Source organism: Phocoena phocoena, chromosome 5, assembly GCF_963924675.1.
Source record: "Phocoena phocoena chromosome 5, mPhoPho1.1, whole genome shotgun sequence".
Taxonomy (NCBI): domain Eukaryota; kingdom Metazoa; phylum Chordata; class Mammalia; order Artiodactyla; family Phocoenidae; genus Phocoena; species Phocoena phocoena.
The window spans coordinates 40,538,079-40,561,721 of record NC_089223.1 but is presented as its reverse complement, the minus strand read 5'-3'; the positions used below and the strand labels follow the sequence as shown (position 1 = coordinate 40,561,721).

General features: G+C 43.6%; 2 protein-coding genes across 29 annotated transcripts in view; both read right to left on the bottom strand.

Moving 5' to 3' along the window:
• SCD5 (stearoyl-CoA desaturase 5) overlaps positions 1-730 on the bottom strand; it is a 165,162-nt gene extending 164,432 nt beyond the window's left edge. Inside the window, exon 1 of one of the 2 annotated variants that reach the window (XM_065877154.1) lies at positions 235-730. In XM_065877154.1, the coding sequence (XP_065733226.1) occupies positions 235-475 (241 nt within the window). In that variant the 5' untranslated portion in view covers positions 476-730. The remainder of the gene's footprint in view (positions 1-234) is intronic. The other variant, XM_065877155.1, reaches the window with a different exon arrangement.
• Positions 731-16,442: 15,712 nt separating this feature from the next.
• The window catches only part of SEC31A (SEC31 homolog A, COPII coat complex component), a 64,462-nt gene continuing 57,261 nt past the window's right edge, over positions 16,443-23,643 (bottom strand). For 22 of the 27 annotated variants that reach the window (XM_065877363.1, XM_065877364.1, XM_065877365.1 and 19 more), the window contains 3 exons: positions 21,258-21,377; positions 18,756-18,827; positions 17,099-17,278 (listed from right to left, as the gene is read on the bottom strand). In XM_065877363.1, coding sequence (XP_065733435.1) covers positions 17,099-17,278; positions 18,756-18,827; positions 21,258-21,377 — 372 coding nt within the window. Of the gene's footprint in view, positions 17,279-18,755; positions 18,828-21,257; positions 21,378-23,643 lie in introns of all 27 variants that reach the window. The other 5 variants (XM_065877375.1, XM_065877381.1, XM_065877388.1 and 2 more) reach the window with 2 other exon arrangements.

The following is a 23,643-nucleotide window of genomic DNA, read 5'->3' as shown; positions in this document are numbered from 1 at the left end:
TACTCAAGCTGACAGCGGGGGAGGCAGAAGTTGAAAATACCAGCACAGAAATACCTGCCTGTCCCAAAGGCCGGACGACTGCAGGCCGGGGGACCGGGGCGCGTGGTGGGGAGGCGAGCAGAGAGCGGAGGGGGGCTCCGCACCGCCCGAAGCCAGCGGCGACCCGCGACCCCGCGCGACCCGGCGCCGCCTCGCCTCGGTGCCCGGGGCGCAGGGGGCGCCGGCGGAACTTACCCCAGAGCAGAGTGAGCGGCTGGGCTTTGGGAATGAGCACCAGGGAGTACACGGCCCCCAAGTGGAGCAGGCTCATCAGGAAGACGTTCCTCCAGACGATGTCCTGCCGCTGCCCGCGCGCGCCGGGCTTCTCCCGGCCGCCGCCGCCGCCCTCCGAGCCCTGGACCCCGAAGCCCACACGGATTTCCTCCTTGGCGTTGCGGAAGGGGACCTTCCCCTCGCCGGCGGCCGGGCCTGGCATGGCTGGGGAAAGGCGGGCGCTCGTGGCAGCGGCAGCAAGCTGGCGATCAGCCGGCGCGGCGCTCTCCGGGGCGGGCGACGGCTTCTGCCTTTTAGGAGGGGATTTCCGCACCTCCCGTCCCCGCCTTCCCGACCCTTCTCTGCTTCCTTCTCTCTTCTTCTGGCGTTCAGCGTGGCTTAAGGATGCAAATCTTGGCGCCCGGCATCTGTTGCTGGCGAGTCACCCTTACCGCTGCCGGGGCCGAACTCTGCGGCGAGGAACAGGAGGCAAGCGCCAGGGGCTGGAGAGGACGCAGGGCGGTGGGGGGAGGGGGTGTGGAAAGAGCCGAGAAAGCGGCGGAGGAGGGAGCGCTCCGAGGGAGCTGGGAAGAAAGACCTGCATAGCTACAGCCAATCAGGATCGCCTGTGGGGCTCTTAAAGAGAAAGGCGCCCCCTGGGCCGCCGCTGCCCGGGCTCCCCGGGGCCGGACGGGGCATCCTGGTCGGCAGACAGTGGGCAGCCTCCGCCCGCGGGTGGGTGAGCTGTGGCTCCCAGGTCAGGGAGCCTGCAGAGGGGCTCACAGCACTTCTGCAGCTGTTGTGTGTTTCTACGGTTCCCAGAAATACCCTTCCGTTTTGAAAAGACTTCTTTTTGCTTTGAAGCTACGGGCTGGAGGATTTACAATACTTGCCCCAGGTCGCTACACAAGTTAAGGCCAAATCTGAGTTGAGAATCACAAGTCCCTGTGTCTCCCGGTTTCTATGGCTCCTTGGGCCTGTGGGGGGTTGCAGGAAGCCGCTCAACTTTTTTTTTTTTTAATAAAACACCTTTATTGGAGTATAATAGCTTTATAATGTGGTGTTTCAGTTTCTGTTGTATAACAAAGTGAATCAGCTATACGTATACATATTTCCCCATATCCCCTCCCTCTTGCCTCTCCCTCCCACCCTCCCTAACCCACCCTTCTAGGTGGTCACAAAGCCCCGAGCCGCTCAACTCCTTATTGGACAGGTTGCAGCCAGACACAACGTAGGTGTTCAAATAATGCCTATTAGATGATGAATAAATGATTTGGGGGCTGTTAGTATACGGTAGTGCGCTGCCACTGCGCGGCTCATCAGCCACGCAACTGTTTGTGGCAAATTCTCTGCTAACCAGTGCGCGCAAGCACTGTCTCCTAAGCCTCCAAGTCAGCACCGTTGAGATGGAGCTTTAGAAGAACATCACCTGGAACGTTCCAAGGAAACTTAACCTCAGAAGAATCGTGTCTGCTCATTCCTCCCCTCCCAACGCGGATAATTTAGAACTATCCAGAGGGAGCCCTGATCGTACAGAAGCGCAGAGGAGGGCGAGCTGGCCGTGTCCCAAGCAGCTGTGGCTGCACCTGCGGCGGATAGCAGAAGCAAAGGAATGGAAGCTAAGGGCTCTGCATTCTACTTCTAATTCACTGTGACCCAACTCAGTCCTCTGGCGACAAATTTCCTTACCAGGAACTAAGCTTTATTCTTCTTTCCAGCTTGCAAAGTCTATAAATGTGAGTTTGAAAGGATAACATTATGTTGACAAAGAAAGCTGATTTTTGGATCAACTGTTGTTAGGAATCCTTTCCAGCATTACAGGAGAGGGGAAAAAATTACCAAGAATTGACTACATGAAAGGGCCATACATGAGCATCTCATTGTTAGCAGACCAGAATCAGCCCAATCAGCCAGAAAAAACAATACCTAATTTAAAACTGAAGCAATGTATGTGGCTTGTGGAATGGTGGCCACTGAGCCAGTGTTATGGTGTTGCTTCAGTTGGAGCTGAAATTATAGAATGAAGGGACACTTGCCCAGCCACCAGATAAACGTCGGCCCTGTCGTTAGACCAGTGACAACAGAACATGAGGGCATAAACTTCATCAGCCTGCTCATCCTTGGCTTTAGAACGAACCACTTTTTCTTCTCATGTTCCCTCTGCTCCCCACAGCCACCAGACCCACATATTCCCTGTGGTTCTCTATTCAGACTGTCCTTTCTCTAGGGGTGGAGTAGTTGTTCTGTCAAAAACCTCTCTCTGGGTTATTGTAATGACCCACCGCACCCTCACGCTAACCATTCAGTCATTTGTTGGGCAGGCAGTGTGCACCAGTCCTGCTATGTACCAGCACTGGTGCACACTGGGGATACGAGGACGAATAAGGTGTGGTCCATGCCCTGAAGGAACTCCTCATCTAGGAGGGATGAAAGATCAAACAAATGTTACCTCTTGGCTATGAACTGGGAAGGACAGGAAGGTCCAGTCCGTTATCAGAAAAAAAAAAATATTCTTGTTAGGCATCAAGTATACAGGCAAAGCGTTCAGGGGAGGCAGCAAAATAGTCCTTTATGTGGCCCCAGAGTACCTTATCTGTTACATAAGCTACTTTATCTTGGCTCTATCTTAAATGAATATCTTCCTCTCTTCCTGCCAACAGGTCAGACTGGGGGTGGCCAATCATTTCAGTTGGTTGGACTCATGATAGAGAAGGGGATGTTTTCATCTGTTGGAGGTGGGAGGACATGCTCTTCAGGCCTTTCCGATGCTGCTTCCAGAAGGATGGCTGAAGGACATTAGCCCCTCCAGATCTAGCCTCAGGGTGACACCTCTACACATACAAGGTATACGCTTGAATATCCCCTGTAGCATATTATGCAGTCAGGGCTACTGTCTCTTTTCTCCATCTTACAAAAGACCCTAGTATATTTTCTTAGCTTCTGGTCAAGACCCTAGAAGTGGATGGGTATTCATCTCACTCATGGGACAGTAACCCTTATCCTGTCAAACAAAGAATTACCGAAAATGTGATAAGACCCTATTAGAGGTATGTGCAGGAATTAAGTGGAGGCATGAAGGAGTAGTTAATTCACACTAGAGGGGAGGAGGCAGGTGATATCTGGGTAAGGGTTTTTTTTTTTCTTTTTTTGGGGACTTGATTTTTAAAAATTTTAAATTGTGGTAAAATACACATAACAATTACCATCTTAATCATTTTTAAGTGTTCACTTCAATAGTGTTAAATATATTCACATGGATATGTAACCAATCTCCAGAACTTTTTCACCCTGCAAAGCTGAAAATCTATACACATCAAACAACTCCATTTCTCTGTCTCCCTACTCCCTGGCATCCGCCATGTTGTACTTACTGTTTCTATGCATTTGACTACTCTGGGTATCTCATAATATAGTATTTGCCTTTTTCTGACTGGCTTATATCACTTAGCGTAATGTCTTCAAGTTTCATCTATATTGTAGCATGTGTCAGAATTTCCTTCCTGTTTAAGGCCAAATAATATACCTCTCTCTATACACACACACACACACACACACACACACACACACACACACACACTACATTTTGCTTATCCACTCATCCATCAATGGACACTCGGGTTACTTCCACCTTTTGGCTATTGTGAATAATGCTGCTATGAACATGGATGTACTGTTATATCTGCTTTCAATTGTTTTGGATATATACCTAGAAGTAGGACTGCTGGATTTTATGGTAATTCTATATTTAATTTTTTTGTGGAACTTCTATACTGTTTCCCATAGCAGCTGCACCATTATACATTCCCACCAACGGTGCACAAGAGTTCCAATTTCTCCACATCTTCACTAACACTTGTTATATTCTGTTTTTTAATTTTTTTCGATTACAGCCATCCTAATGGGTGTGAGGTGATATCTCGTTGTGGTTTTTGATTAGCGATGTTGAGCAGCTTTTCATGTCATCTTTGGAGAAATGTATATTCTAGTCTTTGCCCATTTTTAAATTAGATGTTGCTTGGTTTTCTGTTGTTGAGTTGCAGGAGTTCTTTATATATTCTGGATCTTAACCCCTTGTTAGATAAATGGTTTGCAAATACTTTCTCCCATTCCATAGTTTGCCTTTTTACTGTTGTGTTTTTGATGCTTAGAAGTTTTAAATATTGATGTAGTCCAATTTACCTATTTTTACTTTTGTTCCCTGTGCTTTTGGTGTCATATTCAAGAAATCATTGCCAAATCCAATGAAGCTCTCTCCCTGTGTTTTCTTCTAAGAGTTTTATAGTTTTTATTTTTTATGTTTAGGTCTTTGATCCATTTTGAGTTAACTTTTGTATATGGTGTACGGTAAGGGTCCATGTCATTCTTTTGCATGTGGATACCAGTTTTTTAAACACTATTTGTTGAAAAGACTCTCCTTTCCCCATTGAAAGGTTTTGGCATCCTCGCTGAAGATCATTTGACCATATACTTGAGGGTTTATTTCTGGACTTTCTATTTCATTCCATTGGTCTATATGTCTGTCTTTTTGCCAGTACCACATTGTTTTGATTACTGTTGCCTTGTAATAAGTTTTGAAACCAAAAAGTATGAGACCTCCAACTTTGTTCTTCTTTGTCAAGATTATTATAGTTATTTAGGGTCCAGTGAAATTCCATGTGAATTTTAGGATGTTTTTTTTTCTGTTTCTGCAAAAAATGTCACTGAGATTTTTATAAGGATTGCATTAAATCTGGAGATCACTTTGGTTAGTATTGACATCTTAACAGTATTAATTCTCCAGTCCATGAACATGGAATGTTTTTCCATTTATTTGTGCCTTCTTTAATTTCTCTTAGCATCATTTTGTAGTTTTCAGTGTACAAGTCTTTTGCCTCTTCAGTTAAGTTTACAGGGTAAGGATTTTGAAGAAGTACTGTCTAAGAGAAATATAATGCATGCCACAAATTCAAGCCACTTGTGTAAATTTAAATTTTCTAATAGCCACATAGAAAGAAACAATAAATTTTAATAATATTTTACTTAACCCAATATATCCAAAATATTATCTTTTCAATAGGTAAGCAATGTAAAATTACTGGGACATTTATACTTTTTTTCACACACTGTCTTCAAAATCCAGTGTTTATACTTACAGCACAGCACATCTTAATTCAGGTTAGCCTCATGTGGCTACTGGCTACCTATTAGAGAGCACAGTTTTGAAGGATGAGTAGTTTACTAGACAAAGAAATGAAGGAGGGCAACCTAGGCAGAGAAAATAGTGTGAGCAAAAGCTTTTTCATTTGTCACTTAGAGAGATGTCTGGAATATCCAAAGTGAAAGTAGAGAAATGGTGAGAGATGAAGATGAAATGTCATGGGGTGGGCAGCCCATGAAGGTAGGTGGGTGCCTTTCATGCCCAGCAGAAGTAGCCATGTGAGGGGAGTCACTGACTGGCTTTATGCAGCATAATAAGATGATCAAGTAAGACAAAGGTACAGATTCTGGAAAAGATGTGTTAGAGAGGAGAAGATAAAGCCAGAGGAACTCAAATAGAAGAACCAACAGGATTTGATGCTTGACTGAAAATGAAGGAGGAGAAATTAAAAGTACAGGATCCTTTTTGGGTCTCTGGGTTGGATATTCAGGTGAAAAACAATGTCACTTACTGAGATACTAAATCGTACTGTGTTTATTACCATTTTTGTGAAATGGGGATAATAATACCTTCCGTACGGTATTTCTATGGTGACTAAAGTTTAGAACAGTATCTGGCATGTAGTAAGGAATCCATAAATATTAGTCACCATGGTCATCATCACATGGGTCATCATTTTTGAGAAGGGACTGAAGAAATATTCAGTATATTCAACATTTGTTAAATATACATATAGGCCTGGAGCCCAGCAAAGGTCTAGGCTGGAGAGAGTAACTTAGTGGTAGTTCAATTTAGTAAAATCCATGGCAGTGGAAGCAGTTGCCCAGGGAAGGTAAGAAAAGGACTCAGGACAGCCATCTAGTGAACTGCTATTTGTGAGAATATCAAAGAAAGAGAAGCCAGTGGTGTGGACAAAGAAGGACTGATGAGAGATGGGGAAGAAGCAGCAGAGTGTGGGGGAGCAACCTTGAATACTACAGAAAGGCTGGGGAGGATGGGAATGAAGAGACCACCTCGTACAGAGGTCATCGCTGACCTTTGCCAAGGCCTTTTCATTGAGTGATGGGAACAGACCTTACACAGAGGTGTGTTTAAGAATAAGAAGGAGGGCTTCCCTGGTGGCGCAGTGGTTGAGAGTCCGCCTACCGATGCAGGGGATGCGGGTTCGTGCCCCGGTCCGGGAAGATTCCACATGCCGCGGAGCGCCTGGGCCCATGAGCCATGGCCGCTGAGCCTGCGCGTCCGGAGCCTGTGCTCCGAAACGGGAGAGACCACAAGAGTGAGAGGCCCGTGTACCGCAAAAAAAAAAAAAAAAAAAAAAAGAATGAGGAGGAGGAGGGGGACTTCCTTGGTGGTCCAGTGGTTAACCCTGCACTTCCAATGCAGGGGGGTCAGGTTCGAACCATGGTTGGGAAACTAAGATCCAACATGCTGTGGGGCTCGGCAAAAAAAAAAAAAAAAAAAAAAGAATAAGCAGGAGGAGACAAGCATGGCATACCTATGTAAATTAATTTGCAAGCAGCTTGGCAATGAAGAGGCGAAGGACAGAGAGGTGAATTTGAGTGTGTTTCTGAGGAATCTGAATATATCTATTGGGTTAGGGAATGATAATGAAAGGTCAAAGGTCAAAAATATAAGAAAGAGGATGCTTGATGGAACTATTTTCCTAGGGTTTGGGGTTAGACAGGGTGGGATCAGGTGATCAGATGGTTGGCTTAACTTTGAAGAGAGGGACAGCTTTTTCTTGACACTGGAAGGAAATGAGGATAAGGGCGGATTTAGCTTGCAGAGTGAGCCAGTAAAGTGAGGCAGGGTGCTGTGATGGCTGGTTTGCTCTGAAGGGAAGGTCAGATCACCTGCTAGGTAAGCAGAGTGGGAATTTGGTAGAAAGCTGGGGAAAAGTGATGAAAGATTCCAGGAGCTGTTGAGCAGAATGAGAGAGGAAGCTGACCAGGACCCCTAAAAGGTTGTAGAGCCAAATTAAGGGCCCAAGTAAGAATGGAAGCCACAGGCTCGTAAGGCGCCAGTCTGCACAGTCATGTTGACACAGCCTCACTCGGCAGTTGGCTGGGATCTCCAGATTGAAGTGGGGATGGGGGCTTGATGGGAGAGAGAGCCAGGTAACTGAGGTGCTGGTGAGACAGAAGTTTGTGAGGAGTCCAGGCTGGGGAAAGGGGGAGGAAATGTGATCAGAAGGAAGCTAAGGACTCACAGGTAGTGGAGGAAGCAAAGGCATTGAGGTTTTGAGGAAGTTGAAGGGTAGATTTCTATCTGTCAGGGAATGAGAATAAAGGAAGCAATGGCCACTGTGCACCAAGAGTGGGATTCAGAATTTAGGACCTATAGTGGTCGAAGAGTTTCCAATGATAAACTCCAAGGTGAGGCCACAGAGTTATATAGGAGGTGGCGGTCGCTGGAGCTGAGGACGCTGAGGTATCTGGACAGCACCTCCACAGAAGACTGAAATCCCACAGCGAGGCCTATGGGTTTAGCTGGAGAAGATTGTGAGCCAGGTGTCCAAGGGCTGTGGGGAGGCTTCCTAAACAAGGTAACAGTCCTCGAATGTCAATGAACAGTTAACAAGTTTACAGACACAAACTACAAAAGGGCAGCTCTGAGATGTACTGGGAGAAAACCATCATAGCCAAAATGCCTAGGTTCTGGCCAATAGTATGTGCCTCGGAGTAGAAGTTGCTTCAGGTAGGGAGAGAAAGAGACAGAAGATGAAAATGTTGGATGGCAACACTACCTATAAAAGCTGTGTGTGAGGGCTTCCCTGGTGGCGCAGTGGTTGGGAGTCCGCCTGCCGATGCAGGGGACACGGGTCCGTGCCCCGGTCTGGGAGGATCCCGTGTGCCGCGGAGCGGCTGGGCCCGTAAGCCATGGCCGCTGAGCCTGCGCGTCCGGAGCCTGTGCTCCGCAACGGGAGAGGCCACAGCAGTGAGAGGCCCGCGTACTGCAAAAAAAAAAAAAAAAAAGCTGTGTGTGAGACTTGCTTGTGAGGTGTGTGGGCTGATGTGGTCAGGAGGGCTTCGTGGAGACGGTGGCAGCAAACAAGGCCCTGAAAGATAGAATGACCTGGTAGCAACTCCCAGTTGGAACACTGTGCCAGAGAAGTCTCAGAGATGGGAGTGAGCCTGGCAAAGTATCTAGCTAAAGCGTTAATACAAGATTTTTAAAAATTGTATAAGAAATGTTTGTGGAGGGACATCCCTGGTGGTCCAGTGGTGTTAAGACTCCGCACTCCCAATGCAGGGGGCCCTGGTTCAATCCCTGGTCAGGGAACTAGGTCCTGCATGCCGCAACTAAGACCCGGCACAGCCAAATAAATAAGTAAATAAATTAAATTAAAAAAAAGGAGTTTGTGGGAGAAAATGCAAGCTCTGGGGAGAAAGGAAAGAGAAAGAAAAGATCCATTCTTTTATTTATTTATTTATTTTTTGCGAAGATCCATTCTTTTTTTTTTTGCGGTATGTGGGCCTCTCACTGTTGTGGCTTTTCCCGTTGCGGAGCACAGGCTCCGGACGCGCAGGCTCAGCGGCCATGGCTCACGGGCCCAGCCGCTCTGCGGCATGTGGGATCTTCCCGGATCGGGGCACGAACCCGCGTCCCCTGCATCGGCAGGCGGACTCTCAACCACTGCACCACCAGGGAAGCCCGCGAAGATCCATTCTTGAAGTAAGAGATTTACAGTGATTTTCATGCTTATGGTTTTCTTAAGGAAATTTAGATTTTGGCTACAGGAACTACAGTGTTGTGAAAATGATCCAGGTTTGGCATCTGAAAACCTGGGTTTCAGTTTGGCTGCACCACTCTGAATTAGCAAGTCTGAGTACTCTGTGATTTGGGGACCATGACAGTCTCTTAGATCTTCAGTTTCATCCTACATAACGTAAGAATTAAGACAGCTCCACGCTGGCAATACTCTCTGTGCAATTTACCTAATAATCTAACTTCGTTTTTTTCTTGTGCTAAATGGAGATACCCCTTACCTCACAGGAAGAGAGCTCAGGACGATGTCTAATACCTACTTAAGTGCTGAAAAATGTTGGTATTTTATCGGTTTTTAATCATACCAGAAAGATAGACTCCATGCAGTTACGAAACCTGCCTGGCCAGGACACCAGGATGCTTCTGGGGGCCCCAGACTTGGGAAGAGACTCATCCCTGGTTGGCCTGGAGGGATTCAGACCTTGAAGGAAGGAATTCTGGCTGCACCAGGATTCGTTTGCTCTGAAGGGAACTATGAAATAAAATAAAATCTCCTGCTCTACTTTATCAGAGGTAATCACTTAAGGCAACTCCTTTGGCTCAGGAAGGAATGAGCTCTGCAGCTCTTGTGGATTAAAGGTCGGGGGGTTGCCTCTTGGATGAGATGCATGGAATGACAGCAATTGGATGACAGCAATTTCAAATGTAAACCTCTTTCTGCTCCCAGAGTAAGAAAACCACTCATAGGCTTTAGATTAGAGTGATTTCAGGGGAGCATAAAGTTGGGAAGTTAGCCTCCAAGACTATGGGAGGATCAGTTTTGAGATACAGCAATGCCACGGCATACTAGAAAATTAGTCTTCTCAGCTTCCTTCGATCACAGAAGAGTTGTCATCCCTGCTTCTGTACTAAATGGATTGGAACATTTTCCCCATTAAGATTTTATAGCAGTGGATGAGGGGAAGCTGTTCCTCTGAAAGGAATGCTTCTATTGCTTTGGATGTGAAGAGAGGAAGGGGTTTTCTTTTAACAAAACCCCAGCCTTACTGCTTAAGATTCTTCCCCCCCATTTCCTGACCACTCTTCATAGAGTGCTCCAATTTGGCAGCAGGAAAATGGGCACTGGAAATAGCCAGATCTGAAGACCCTACTTCCTAATTCATAGACAAGAGAGGGTCTACTTACTGAAAAACCCAAGCCAAACCTGACTCTGATACCACCTGTCAGTGACATGCTGCCCCCTGCATCTTTCCAAGTTATCTTCAGTTTGAATCAATTAAGAGTCCTTCCTTAAGCATCTATTGATTTAGCCTCCTCTAGAAGCACCGAGCTCAGCTCCACGGACAGAGGAGTGCACGGCTGTGCTCCAGGAACTCACAGCCCGGTAGGGAGGCAGAGAGGGATCAAATAATCACTACAGGGCGTGCATGCACAGATGCTAACCAGTGCTACGGAGGAGCCACTCCTTTTTACGACCCAACCATGAAACGTGAACATTTATCAGTACCTACACCACATCCCCCTTTGACCAACAGCTGCCTAGAAACGAGGTCCACAAACCAAAACAAGGTCCACACTCCTCCCCACTCTCTCTCCCTGCTCCCAAATCCCAGCTCTCTGAATCAACAATCCCTATTGTTGTGGCAGAAGAAAGACAGTGCTGATGAGGTTTTCACCCACATCTCTTCCCGCTCTCCAGTCCCCGTCCTCCGACAACACCCACCCCGTTTTCTTTTAGGATAGTTATTTTGGTTCCCTAGGGCAGATGAACATAGAGAAGCTCTTATTTACTTCTCAGCATTAGCTGCTGTCACTGTTTCTGTTTCAATGATCTCTTTCTTTTCTTGCTGTGTCCGTTACCACGGGCTGCTCTTAAAGCAAAGGCCCTGTGGTTCTCTAGCTGGGAGAGGGCATTTGTCAATAGCGTTCAGGAATGTCAAAAGGGTGACCCAGATTTGCAGCACCAGAGGGAAAACTCATTCATTGTTGAGTGTCCTATGTAATCAAATATAGCGTATTCTTTTTAAAAAATTAATTAATTTTTGGCTGCGTTGGGTCTTCGTTGCTGTGCATGGGCTTTCTCTAGTTGCAGTGAGCAGGGGCTTCTCTTAATAGTGGTGCACGGGCTTCTCATTGCAGTGGCTTCTCTTGTTGCAGAGCACGGACTCTAGGTGCACGGGCTCAGTAGCTGTGGCATGTGGGCTTAGTTGCTCCACGGCATGTGGGATCTTCCTGGACCAGGGCTCGATCCCATGTCCCCTGCATTGGCAGGCGGATTCTTAACCACCGCGCCACCAGGGAAGGCCTAGCATATTCTTGATGTGGGAAACGGGTGTGTAGAAAGGTTAATTTCATGGAAATATTTATCATTGCTGAGGGGGACTCACTATTCAAGGACCTCAAGGCCAAGCAAATACATCTGTCCCAAGTCCTCAAATTAGAAACTTATTTCTTAAATGCCCGCCTATTCATTTCCAACCAAGGAAAGCACTGCATTAATTGTTCTTTAGAAAAATCAATCAACTCTATGAGAGGAAAAAAAGGTATCCAAATATAAATAGGCTTGAGTTGTTGCTGTTATCTTTCTTCAAAGCTTTGGTACTATCCCAAAATTGTTTTTGGTTCCTTCTGAAGACTTGTAGGTAACATACAAAGACACCGTGGGACAGGTAGATGGGTCATAGACTTCCAGAGCTGTAAGTGAAATTAGAGATCATCTAGTCCTATCCTCTCATTTTACAGGTGAGAAATGGAGGCAAAAGGAAATGGGGTGATTTGACCAACAGTAAGTGGCAGAGAAGACACTAGAACCCAGCTCTTTGGCTCTCATATAGGTGGTCAGCTTCACTGTTCCTCGTGAAGATGTAATTATAGCAACTGGGATAGAGCAGGCTCTCTAGTAGCTTTTTTTTTACACGTAGAAATTCTTTATTTTTTTAATTTTTATTTTACATTGGAGGATAGTTGACTTAATTAAACTTAAAAACTTGCACAGCAAAGGAAACCATAAACAAGACAAAAAGACAACCCTCAGAATGGGAGAAAATATTTGCAAATGAAACAACAGGATTAATCTCCAAAATATACAAACAACTCATGGAGCTCAATATCAAAAATAACCAAACAATCCAGTTAAAAAATGGGTGGAAGACCTAAATAGACATTTCTCCAAGGAAGACATATAGATGGCCAAGAGGCACATGAAAAGATGCTCAACATCACTAATTATTAGAGAAATGCAAATCAAAAGAACAGTGAGGTATCACCTCACACTGGTCAGAATGGCCATTGTCAAAAAATCTAGAAACAGTAAATGCTGGAGGGGGTGTGGAGAAAAGGGAAGCCTCTTGCTCTGTTGGTGGGAATGTAAATTGATACAGCCTCTATGGAGAACAGTATGGAGGTTCCTTAAAAAACTAAAAATAGAACTACCATACGACCCAGCAATCCCACTACTGGGCAAATACCCTGAGAAAACCATAATTCAAAAAGAGTCACGTACTACCTGGAGGGGTGGGATAGGGAGGGTGGGAGGGAGGGAGACGCAAGAGGGAAGAGATATGGGAACATATGTATATGTATAGCTGATTCACTTTGTTATAAAGCAGAAACTAACACACCATTGTAAAGCAATTATACCCCAATAAAGATGTTAAAAAAAAAAAGAGTCATGTACCACAATGTTCATTGCAGCTTTATTTACAATAGCCAGGACATGGAAGCAACCTAAGTGTCCATCGACAGATGAATGGATAAAGAAGATGTGGCACATATATACAATGGAATATTACTCAGCCATAAAAAGATATGAAATTGAGTTATTTGTAGTGAGGTGGATGGACGTAGAGTCTGTCATATAGAGTGAAGTAAGTCAGAAAGAAAAAAAGAAATACCATATACTAACACATATACATGGAATCTAAAAAAAAAAAAAAAGGTACTGATGAACTTACTTGCAGGGCAGGAATAAAAAGGCAGATATATAAAATGGACTTGACATGGGGTGGGAGGGCGAAGCTGGCGTGAAGTGAGAGTAGCATGGACATATATTACACTACCAAATGTCAAATAGATAGCTGGTGGGAAGCAGCAGCATAGCACAGGGAGATCGGCTCAGTGCTTTGTGATGACCTAGATGGGTGGGATAGGGAGGGTGGGAGGGAGGCTCAAGAGGGAGGGCATATGGGGACATGTGTATGCATATGGCTGATTCTCCTTGTTGTGCAACAGAAACTAACACAGTATTGTGTAGCAATTATACTCCAATAAAGAGCTACTCAAAAAAAAAAAAAAAAAGAATCCACCTGCCAATGCAGGGGACACGGGTTTGAGCCCTGGGCCGCGAAGATCCCACATGCCGCAGAGCAACTAAGCCCATGCACCACAACTACTGAGCCACAACTACTGAAGCCTGCATGCCTAGAGCCCGTGCTCTGCAACGAGAAGTCCACGCACCACAACAAAGAGTAGCCCCTGCTTGCCGCAACTAGAGAAAGCCCGCGCGCAGCAACGAAGACCCAATGCAGCCAAAAATAAATAAACCTATTAAAAAAAAAATCAACAGTGTGTGCAGCTCCACTAAAAAAATGATCTCAGACATTACTGAGTAATGATGTTTATACAAAGTTATTCTAGGTGACTAACATTGTTTGCCAAATAAATACTTTAGCAGGTCTCTGGAAACATTAATCCAGAGTGTAAAAAACATGCACCACAGTTAAACCAAAGTCTATTTCCTTTTGTTTGACTTTGTTAGGTTTTTCAAGGTCTGTCCCGACACCCTAAAACCCACACATTCCGTATCTCCCAGAGGGGAGAGAAAGCAAACAGCTGGAAATTTAGGAATGGCACAGTCTGACCCCAGTCAGCTCGTAGGTGCACTACTCAACCTGAGCCTGAGTGAATGGTATGGTCACCAAAGCCCTGAGCAGAGCAGATGCTACAGAAATGTATATAAAACCAGTGTGCCAGGAAAAGTGGAACTATAAAGCTAATTTGAGCACTTTTTCTTTGTAATTTAGTTTGGTTATAAGATTTGGAGCATTTATCTATTAGAGGAAACAGTTAAGAGCTTCTATGCATAGGCAGTCCTTCTTCACTGAATAATTGGAGATGCTACCTGCCTGTGACATCTTCAGCATCTGATGAACACCCTGATAGATTTGTCAGGGGTGACATTTGGGGATGCTGCCACCGCAGCAGTTGAATGACAAAGAGGGGTGCATACATATATATGTATGTGTGCATATGTAGATGTCCATTCCAAATGAAGTCTCCACCATGGCTGAGCAGTCAACAGATGGCCTTGCAGTCATTCTTAGGTGAACACAAATCTGGTTCAGGAGACAAGTGGTTATCAGAAAAGTGTTAACCAATCACCATCCCTCCCTTTATCTTTCAGGCAGGTGTTAAATAGAGTACATCTGGTTGCCAGGAATCCTACTGCACCTTTCTGTCCTCCAGCATACACGGGAATTTTCTGAATCCAAAGGAATATATAGGCTTGTTGGACTCTCGTCAGATGTAGAGCAGTTGTTTCCAACTTTCTCCTGCTGCCACACTATTAGAATGAACCACCATCTCCATCAGCCGTGCATCTCACACACATAAGAGATTCTCAGACGGGGCCTAAGGTACATCCATCCCATCCAGCCCAAAAGGTCATACGCGGAGTGCAGGAGAGGAGCAGGTTAAGTGTAAGAAAGCACGTCCTGGAGATCTGATATGTCTCCCAGCCAACACCCAGCCCCACCTACCAGTTTCCCTCACACCCCTTTCCCTGTTCACTTTTCTTCAGGAAAACAAACTGCTCTCTTCCCATAATCTCCTGTTATCCTCATACTTCAAGACTAAACTCTATTTTGGACTCAAGTCTTCTTACCTCCATCCACTTGTAACAGCTGCTTGGATGTCAGTGGCAAATCGTTTTTTTATACTCATACGTGTAAAATCTTTGGGGTTGGTCAGGGCTCCACTGCCACCTATTCCTGTTTCTCATCTTTTGGAATGTTTTTTTGTAAAATGCTGCCAGTTTTGCCATTGTCATGTCAAGGTAATCATGCAGCCATAACACAAATCCTAACTATAAGGGCAATACATTAAAACAATTACTAGAGGCCAGCCTGCTGTTCAGATGGGGTCCTGGGCTGACACCACGTCGAGGGTCAGGTCCAGAAGGTCAAGTTGCCACTTCAGTGTGTCCTAGGACTGACTCAGACCACCAAACTCCCGGGGAGCTGATATATCACCTCACTTGTGAGGCTCCAATGCTCATACATGTTATCAAGGTCCTCCTTTTTTAGTTATAAAACTATTTCTATTTTTTAATGTCTTTTTTTGTTTTGTCTGCATTGGGTCTTCGTTGCTGTGCGTGGGCTTTCTCTAGTTGAGTCCAGTGGGGGTTACTCTTTGTTGCAGTGCCCGGGCTTCTCACTGCGGTGGCTTCTCTTGTTGTGGAGCACGGGCTCTAGGCACTCGGGCTTCGGTAGTTGTGGCACGTGGGCTCAGTAGCTGCAGCTCGCGGGCTGTAGAGCACAGGCTCAGTAGTTGTAGTGCACGGGCTTAGGTGCTCCGCAGCATGTGGGATCTTCACGGACCACGGCGCAAACCTGTGTCCCCTGCATCGGCAGGCGGATTCTTAACCCCTGTGCCACCAGGGAAGTCCCTATTTTTATTTTTAAAAGAGGTGTTTTATTTGGTGAGCAGGGAATCCCAGCAAAGGAAAGTAAGAGGGTCTTGTAAACTATGTCACTTAGGCTGCAAAATGCCTGATGAACTACACTTAGTCCTTGAAACAGCACCTGTCTTCACAGCAGTCACACTTTTTATCTTCTAGTTTTCCAACTCACTTAGGTAAAGTTGCTTAAACAATGAAAATTATTAGTATCTAATTCTCCTCAAGATTCTATGGGGACCATTATCTTTTGTTTACCACACTGTTCTTAAGACAGATTACAATAAAATCATTTGACGAAAATACCGTCTGAAAATATGTCAATTCAGGAGGCTGACAGAAGTTAAAGCTTTCTTTCTGAACTTAAACCTCAGAGAAATAGGTAACTTTAAAAAAATGGATGAATAAATTTCTAAATATAAAATGGAGACAATTCAATCTTAAAACTCAAACAGAGGGCTTCCCTGGTGGCGCAGTGGTTGAGAGTCCGCCTGCCGATGCAGGGGACACGGGTTTGTGCCCCGGTCCGGGAAGATCCCACATGCCGCGGAGCGGCTGGGCCCGTGAGCCATGGCCGCTGAGCCTGTGTGTCCGGAGCCTGTGCTCTGCAACGGGAGAGGCCACAACAGTGAGAGGCCCGCGTACCGCAAAAAAAAAAAAAAAAAACTCAAACAGAATACTGAAAACATTAATAGAAAAAAGTTCAATGCATCCTACAGAATGAAAATGCTCAATCTTTTCCTATAGATACTTAAAACTAGTGATCCCACTTTTCATTAATATTTGCTAAAATCTATGTAGCAGCCTGTAGATTTAGTTATTTGTTCAGGACCAAAGTGAAGCCAAAGCCACAGAAAATAGAGATTAAACTAAACTGTGAGTAGCTGTTTAAAAAAAAGACTATGTACACATAAATAGGATTACACACTTTAATCTGATTGACATGGAGGAAGTAGGGAGGACGTGAAAGAAATTTAGTTTCAGCTCTGCTTTACACATAACCAAAGGCTCCTTTTCCAAAAAGTAAACCTGAGGTTTCAAAAACCGTATTTTATCAGAATACTTCAGGAAAGCATACTATGTGTAATCCAGGAAATACATTATTTGCAGAATAGGAAAATCATCACAGGCAATAAAAGATTAAAACAAAAGAAAGCACCAGGGCTTTGAGCAGGTCTAAGGTGAGTATATCTGCAGAAACAATGTAAATGCTCTTGACTGGCTGCTATGGAAACATGCTAATGAGGACTGGTCCACATCTTATCATTTTTTAAAACATGTTTCTTTGGAAAAATGGCAATAGTGGCTGAGAGTGAAGCCATCCTTTAGACACCCAGCTTATTGGCCTGGGTGAGAACAACTTTGAGAACTGGCATAAAAGCAGAGGTCTCACTGAAGTTGCTGGTGCTAACTATGTGGGTATGGATGGTCAATCCTTCTGAGTAGTTTCGAGTCTCAATGCTCCTTGCGATGTTGTGTAAACCATTGATGATTGTTGGTGAAAGCTGAAATAAAGGTGGAATTGAGAGAGAGAATTAAATCAAGGAAGAATTTTCCATGAGACCCTCTATAAACATTAAACCCTGATATTTAAGAGGAGCTTGAAATAAACATTATTAAAAAAATGTATAAACTGGTGAGCATTTCCAGAAAGCTTCTCGGACCAACCAACACTTAAGTTATAAAATGGAACCATGACAAAATGATTTATGTAAGGAATTATTTACGAATTATACATGTATGATAAGCCAGGTATTTCCTTACAGAAAAGCCAGATTTCCTTCCCCAAGTTGAAATGTTAATGTCTCTCTCCACTTAAGAGCTTTAATTCTTATTATTTTATTTTAGATAACTTAACTACTTTAAATAACTAAATTATTTTAGATACTGTCTCACACCTTTTAAAATTTTTCCTATGTACATGAAGGAGTTTAAAGATTCTTAATCATGACATCTCGAAGCAGGGGCCCAATTTACTCTAAAACCTTGTGGACAATAGAAACCTTGCACTTCTGGTCCACTGCCATTAAGAGGGCAACAGTCCTCATCATGTACTCAATTTGCCAGTTCTTAACTGCTTTTCATAATCCTGTCATCTCTTAAAATCATAAGACCTCTAGTTTTTTTTCCCCCCATGTCATTACTTGGCATACATGTCCATACTTTTCAGAGAAGACTTTATTTTGGATCAGTCCATGGGCCACGCCACTTCCACTGTTATATCAACTTTCTCTGGTTTGGCTCTCAGGAGATAAATGGTTATTTTTAGCTGATGGCATTGATATGGGGAATGGGGAAGAGAAATGCTAAAATGCAAAAATGTGAAAGGTCCCAATTCTTTTTTTCTCTCCTAGTGCTTTCATTAATAAAACAAAACAATTCTAGAAAGGAATGCAGAGGTTGGGAGGGACAAGAGAACAGAACACACAAGGCATTTACTCCTTACTGCCGACCATCTTCATAGTTATACACATTGATCTGCTCAATTTGTGGTTACCTTTGGCTTTGCCTTTGTGTAATAGCTATTCTAAAAGAAAAGGTTCAGAGTCTTAGACTATGAGAGAGGTTACAGATTTGGTCTCTGGAAAACAGAGTAGCTGCCCACTCTCTGATTTCTTAATTCAAGGGACATATAAAAATGAATAGAAGGCCAGTTACCATAGGACCAGTACAGGCCAGTTTGTATATCTGCCCTTTGTTATAAAAAAAGGCTAAAAATTCTCTCTCCCTCTTAATCTCTCTCTCTCTCTCTCTCACACACACACACACACACACACACACACACACACACACTGCCCTATCCCCTTATCCCCGGTGACTGAAATGTAAGATTTAGACAGAGAAAAGCCCATTCTATGAACTGTCACGATCATTTTGTCCCCACGCGTACTGTATTACATGCAAGTGCTGATGAGACACTTATTTTACTAGCAACCAGGAATAAATGATTATCATAAATCCTTCTTTTCCCCACAAACTTACTGTCTGTTCCCTAAGTTTATCATATAGAAACTCCAAACGTTTGCTGGCATCATCTAGCTTCCTCTTGGTTTGCTGCAGGAGAGAAAAAACAGGTATGTTATGTATGAACAATAACTTTTATCCCAAGAACTTGCCTTATCTCATTTCACTAAACCTTACAGTCATGATGTTGGACAGCTTCATTTTATAAAGAAATGGAGATAGCTAAGACCGAGGAACTTGAACAGATTATTAGAACAGAGATTAGTAATCTATTAAGGCAGGGAGGGCAAGAAACTGAGACCCTTCCTCCTAGTGTGCAAAATGGAGCACTGGCTGGATTCCATGGGGACTGCAACTCACTTGAGGTGTGTGAGTGTCCATCTACACTATATCCACAAGCAACAGGAAGGGCCATCTCGAGGCAGCAATGGGTCAGTGTAATACAGAAAAGAAGGTCTAACAGTTACTGTAAATTAAATAAAATGAACATTATGGGAGCTAGAAGGCAAACATACAGGTGAACTGTGGAATCTCAAAAGTACTACTTATACACTCAGTCACATTTGGTACATTTAATCCTGTCTTATTCTGGGCCTTTAAAACACCAAAAAAAGGAGAAAATTATCTTTTGGTGACTTAAGATTATTAAGAGGGAAGTGTTAAAATGAGTTCATAAGTTAAGGAGTCCTCCTACCCTCATCCTAGTACTGTAAGTGTAGTGAGAGAAAACTATCCTAAACGTAAATGTTTAAAATTATACTGTGATTAACTTAATATCTACATTATGCAACAGCCTTAAAAGTGACACTGCTTTTCAATATTTATTGAGGGACTACTACGCACCATGCTGGGACAGCGTTGTGTCTCACGGATCTCATATTCTATTGGGTGGGGAAAAAGATACTAAATAAACAATATATTGTATGTCAGATGGTGATGAGTGCCATGAAGAAAAGTTAACAGGGTAAGGGGGTCAGCAGTGTTGGCAGGATGATGTGGTAAGGAAGTCCTGATGGCTAATGGGACATCTGAGCAGACACCAGGAACAAGTGAGCAAGAGCTCTGCAGTTCCGTGAGGAAGAGTTCCAGGCAGAAGGAGCAACAGGTAAAAAGTCTCTGACGCTGACACATTCTTGGTATGTTTGAGGAGGGCATGTCAGTGTGTCTGAAGAGGAGTGCAGAAGAGGTGAAGCCATCGAGGATAACCTTACAAACTAAGTTGTGCTGCAAAACTACTTTGTGCTGTTAGGACATAACTGAAGTGGAAATAGGAATAAAGTCATACTATAAAAATGATTTCAAGTATTGATTAAAATGGACTTCTGTGGAGGGTTCAAAGTTAATCCCACCTAGCTACCAGCAGGAGTCCTGGGCAGTATTTGAACTGCCTCCCCAACTAGTGACAGGAACAGTTTGTCTTTCTCTTCTGCCCAGGGGTCCTGGGTAACCAGAAGGGAGGTGATATGGTGACCCAGAGGAGGTGAAGCTCAACAAAAATTTATTAAGCTAGGCCATATACGAGGTGTCCTCCCAACCTCTGTTTACGTTAACTCATGCCTGAAGGAAGACTGGAGTTTTCCCACATTTTTATTAGGATTCCTCCATTTTGTATGATGAGGACCTCTCTGCCTAGGAGACACTGTACACTTACCTGTTTAACAGCTTCACCTGTTCTCTGTTCCTAGTTTCGTCCTTCCATCACTCCCAGAATGCCAGGCGCTAAGGTTTATGTTAACTTTTCCCTGCCTCTGCTTTCCTGACACTTTCAGTACAGGGAATTGCCTTCCAAAAGACTAGCAGAAGGCTGCACATATTACTACTCAATGTTTGATGAAACAACAAATTCTAGAAGCTGTTTTTCAAGCAGACAACTGGTCAGTGACTAAATAAACATATTCAATGTTTGTTGGCAGAAAGTGACATTTCACCTAAAACAAAACTGGCTTTGTGGAATTTTTGTTGTTGCCAATACAGTCATCCTCTAATAAACTGAGTAAAATCAGTTACTTTGACTATGAATATGACTCCAATATCTAAAGCACTTAACTATTTTTAAGGTCTTTGCAAAGTTAAAGACTGTCTATCTACTTTTTGAAGCTTTGATGTAAGCTCAAAAAGAACCCCCAACTCTGAGTTTCACCATTCTGTTGTATTTTTGTGCTACGCGTAAGGTTTGCCGATGAGACTCAGTGCAGCATAGTGGTTGAAAGCATGAATTCTGGAGCCAGACTAGGTTCGAATGCTGGCTCTGCCTTAACTATCATGTAAATGCTTTTTGCCTTAATTTCCTCCTCTGTAAATAAATATGACAAACCTACCTACCATGAGGTTGTTTTAAGGATTAAAGTTATATGTACAAAGCAGTTGAATGTGTTTTATATGTACAGCAAACTATATATAAGTGCTAGCTTTACAATTTTTGCATAAACTTTCAAAATACATCTTGTAAGACTTTAAGCGATCATTATAGAAGTGCTCCATAAGGGATTCTTTTAATTAAGCAAAATAAAAAATACATACAGGATCTGTGGCTGAAGAGAGGCAGCGCTGAATAAGATCCTCAAATGTGGTCTTTAGAATGAGGTGTTCATCTGGAATAGGTTTCTTGGTAATTTTTTCTGTTGGCAAAGACTGCACATGCTGGAATAAATAATACCATAAAATGACTAGAAATGACCAGAAGCTACCTATACACAAAGCCCTGAATATGTGATAAAGAGAAACCAACGACCTTGTAGATAGGCTATTCAAAATCAAATGAAAAATTAACATGTGAAATCGCCTGGGATAAGCAAACATAAAAATCAGATATTCAGTAGAAGATACAGGTACTCCTTCTACAGCTTCTATTTTCAAAAATAGGATTGGATATAAAGTATTTGATTAATTATGGAACATATGTTGATCACTATTTTATATAAGTGATGGGAAGGAGACCTGTGCCAGTAGGAAATAAAAAGAACAAGGCAATTACAAAGTTGGCTGGTTGGAGTGGCTGCTTGCTTTGCTTGTTGGCTCATTTTTTTTTTTTTTGCCGTACGCGGGCCTCTCACTGTTGTGGCCTCTCCCGTTGCAGAGCACAGGCTCCAGACACGCAGGCTCAGCGGCCATGGCTCACGGGCCCAGCCGCTCCATGGCATGTGGGATCTTCCCGGACGGGGGCATGAACCAGTGTCCCCTGCATCGGCAGGCGGACTCTCAACCACTGCGCCACCAGGGAAGCCCTTTTTTTTTTTTTAAAAAGCATTTTATGGTAACATTTTTTTGTTGTTAGTTTCTGCTTTATAACAAAGTGAATCAGTTATACATATGTTCCCATATCTCTTCCCTCTTGCGTCTCCCTCCCTCCCACCCTCCCTATCTCACCCCTCCAGGCGGTCACAAAGCACCGAGCTGATCTCTCTGTGCTATGCGGCTGCTTCCCACTAGCTATCTACCTTACGTTTGGCAGTGTATATATGTCCATGTCTCTCTCCCGCTTTGTCACAGTTTACCCTTCCCCCTCCCCATATCCTCAAGTCCATGCTCTGGTAGGTCTGTGTCTTTATTCCTGTCTTACCCCTAGGTTCCTCCATGACATGTTTATCCTGACATTCTTCTATTCTTTGGTTTACTCTTGGAGGGTGTTAACTGGGCTATTATCAAACTGCAAGATTAAACCAAAGGTTAGGATAGAAGAGTCCATGATCTTACTGAATGTACAGATGGGAAAACAAAGAAGGAATGTATAAGTGTTTAAAGTTTTGACTGATTAGTTCATTCATAGAAAACATTAAGCAATTATGTATTCGGTATTGGCTAAGTATTGGTGAGCCAATACGGAAATGATCTCATCCCTCAGGGAGTTTACAGGCTGATGGAAGAGAGAGAAAGTTTTAAAATGTCATAAATGTATGTAAAATAGCAACTGTGGTTAAGTTAACATCACTGGAACCAAGAGACAATATAATTGGGATTTAACTGAGAGGAAGGCTCTTTAAGGAAGTTATATCAGAAGGATAAGCAGGAGTTAACCAGTTAAATGGGGAGGGAAATGCATTCCAGACAGAAGAACTGTACACAGGAAGGATCATGATACAAGGGACTGAAAGGAGGTCACTGTAACTGGAGCAGAGAGAGACAGCAAGGAGGAGTATGAGCTGAGAGAATCCAGACAATGTGAAATATTTTGGTCTTTATCCTGAGAACAATGGGAAGCTGTAACGTTTTAAGCAATGAGGAGATAAGACCAGATAAGAGATGGGTGAAAGTAGATGCTGGCCGACCAACTAGAGGCTCCTGCACTGCTTGAGACTAGAGATGAAGGTAGCATGGACTAGACTGGAAATGTAGAGAAGGGATTTGAGAGAGATTTTGAAGTAATATAGCAAGATTTGGGGATAGCTCTGAAAAACAGGTTAAAGGAAGAAGAATATAAAGATGATGCCCAGGTTTTTGGCTGGATTAAATAGGAAGGATTATGGTGCCATTAATTCAAACAGGACACACCAAAAGACGACTAGGTTTGGGAGGAAGACTATGAATTAGATTCTGGATATGTTAAGTGTGAGGTGCCTCAGAGACATCCAAGTGGACAGGAAGGTGGATATTATGGCCTGGCTGAACACACACATCCATGAAGCTCTCCCTTTCAATGGCAACTGAGGTTCTGGTCAGATGAGTATAGCATGAGCACCCAGGTCTAAACAAAAGTGAATGGCTTCACAAACACTACAGACTTGTAATCATAAAAATTAACAGTGCATCTTTATAATTTTATATATTCTTGTGGAAAGAAGAAGGGCCTCCCACCTCCATCAAAACACTTGTTTTTATAATGCAACTGTTAATGTTTAGAAGTTCCTTAGGCAGAAATCTCTTAACAGCAAAACATACTCTTGTGGTAGAGATATAATCTTTACAAATT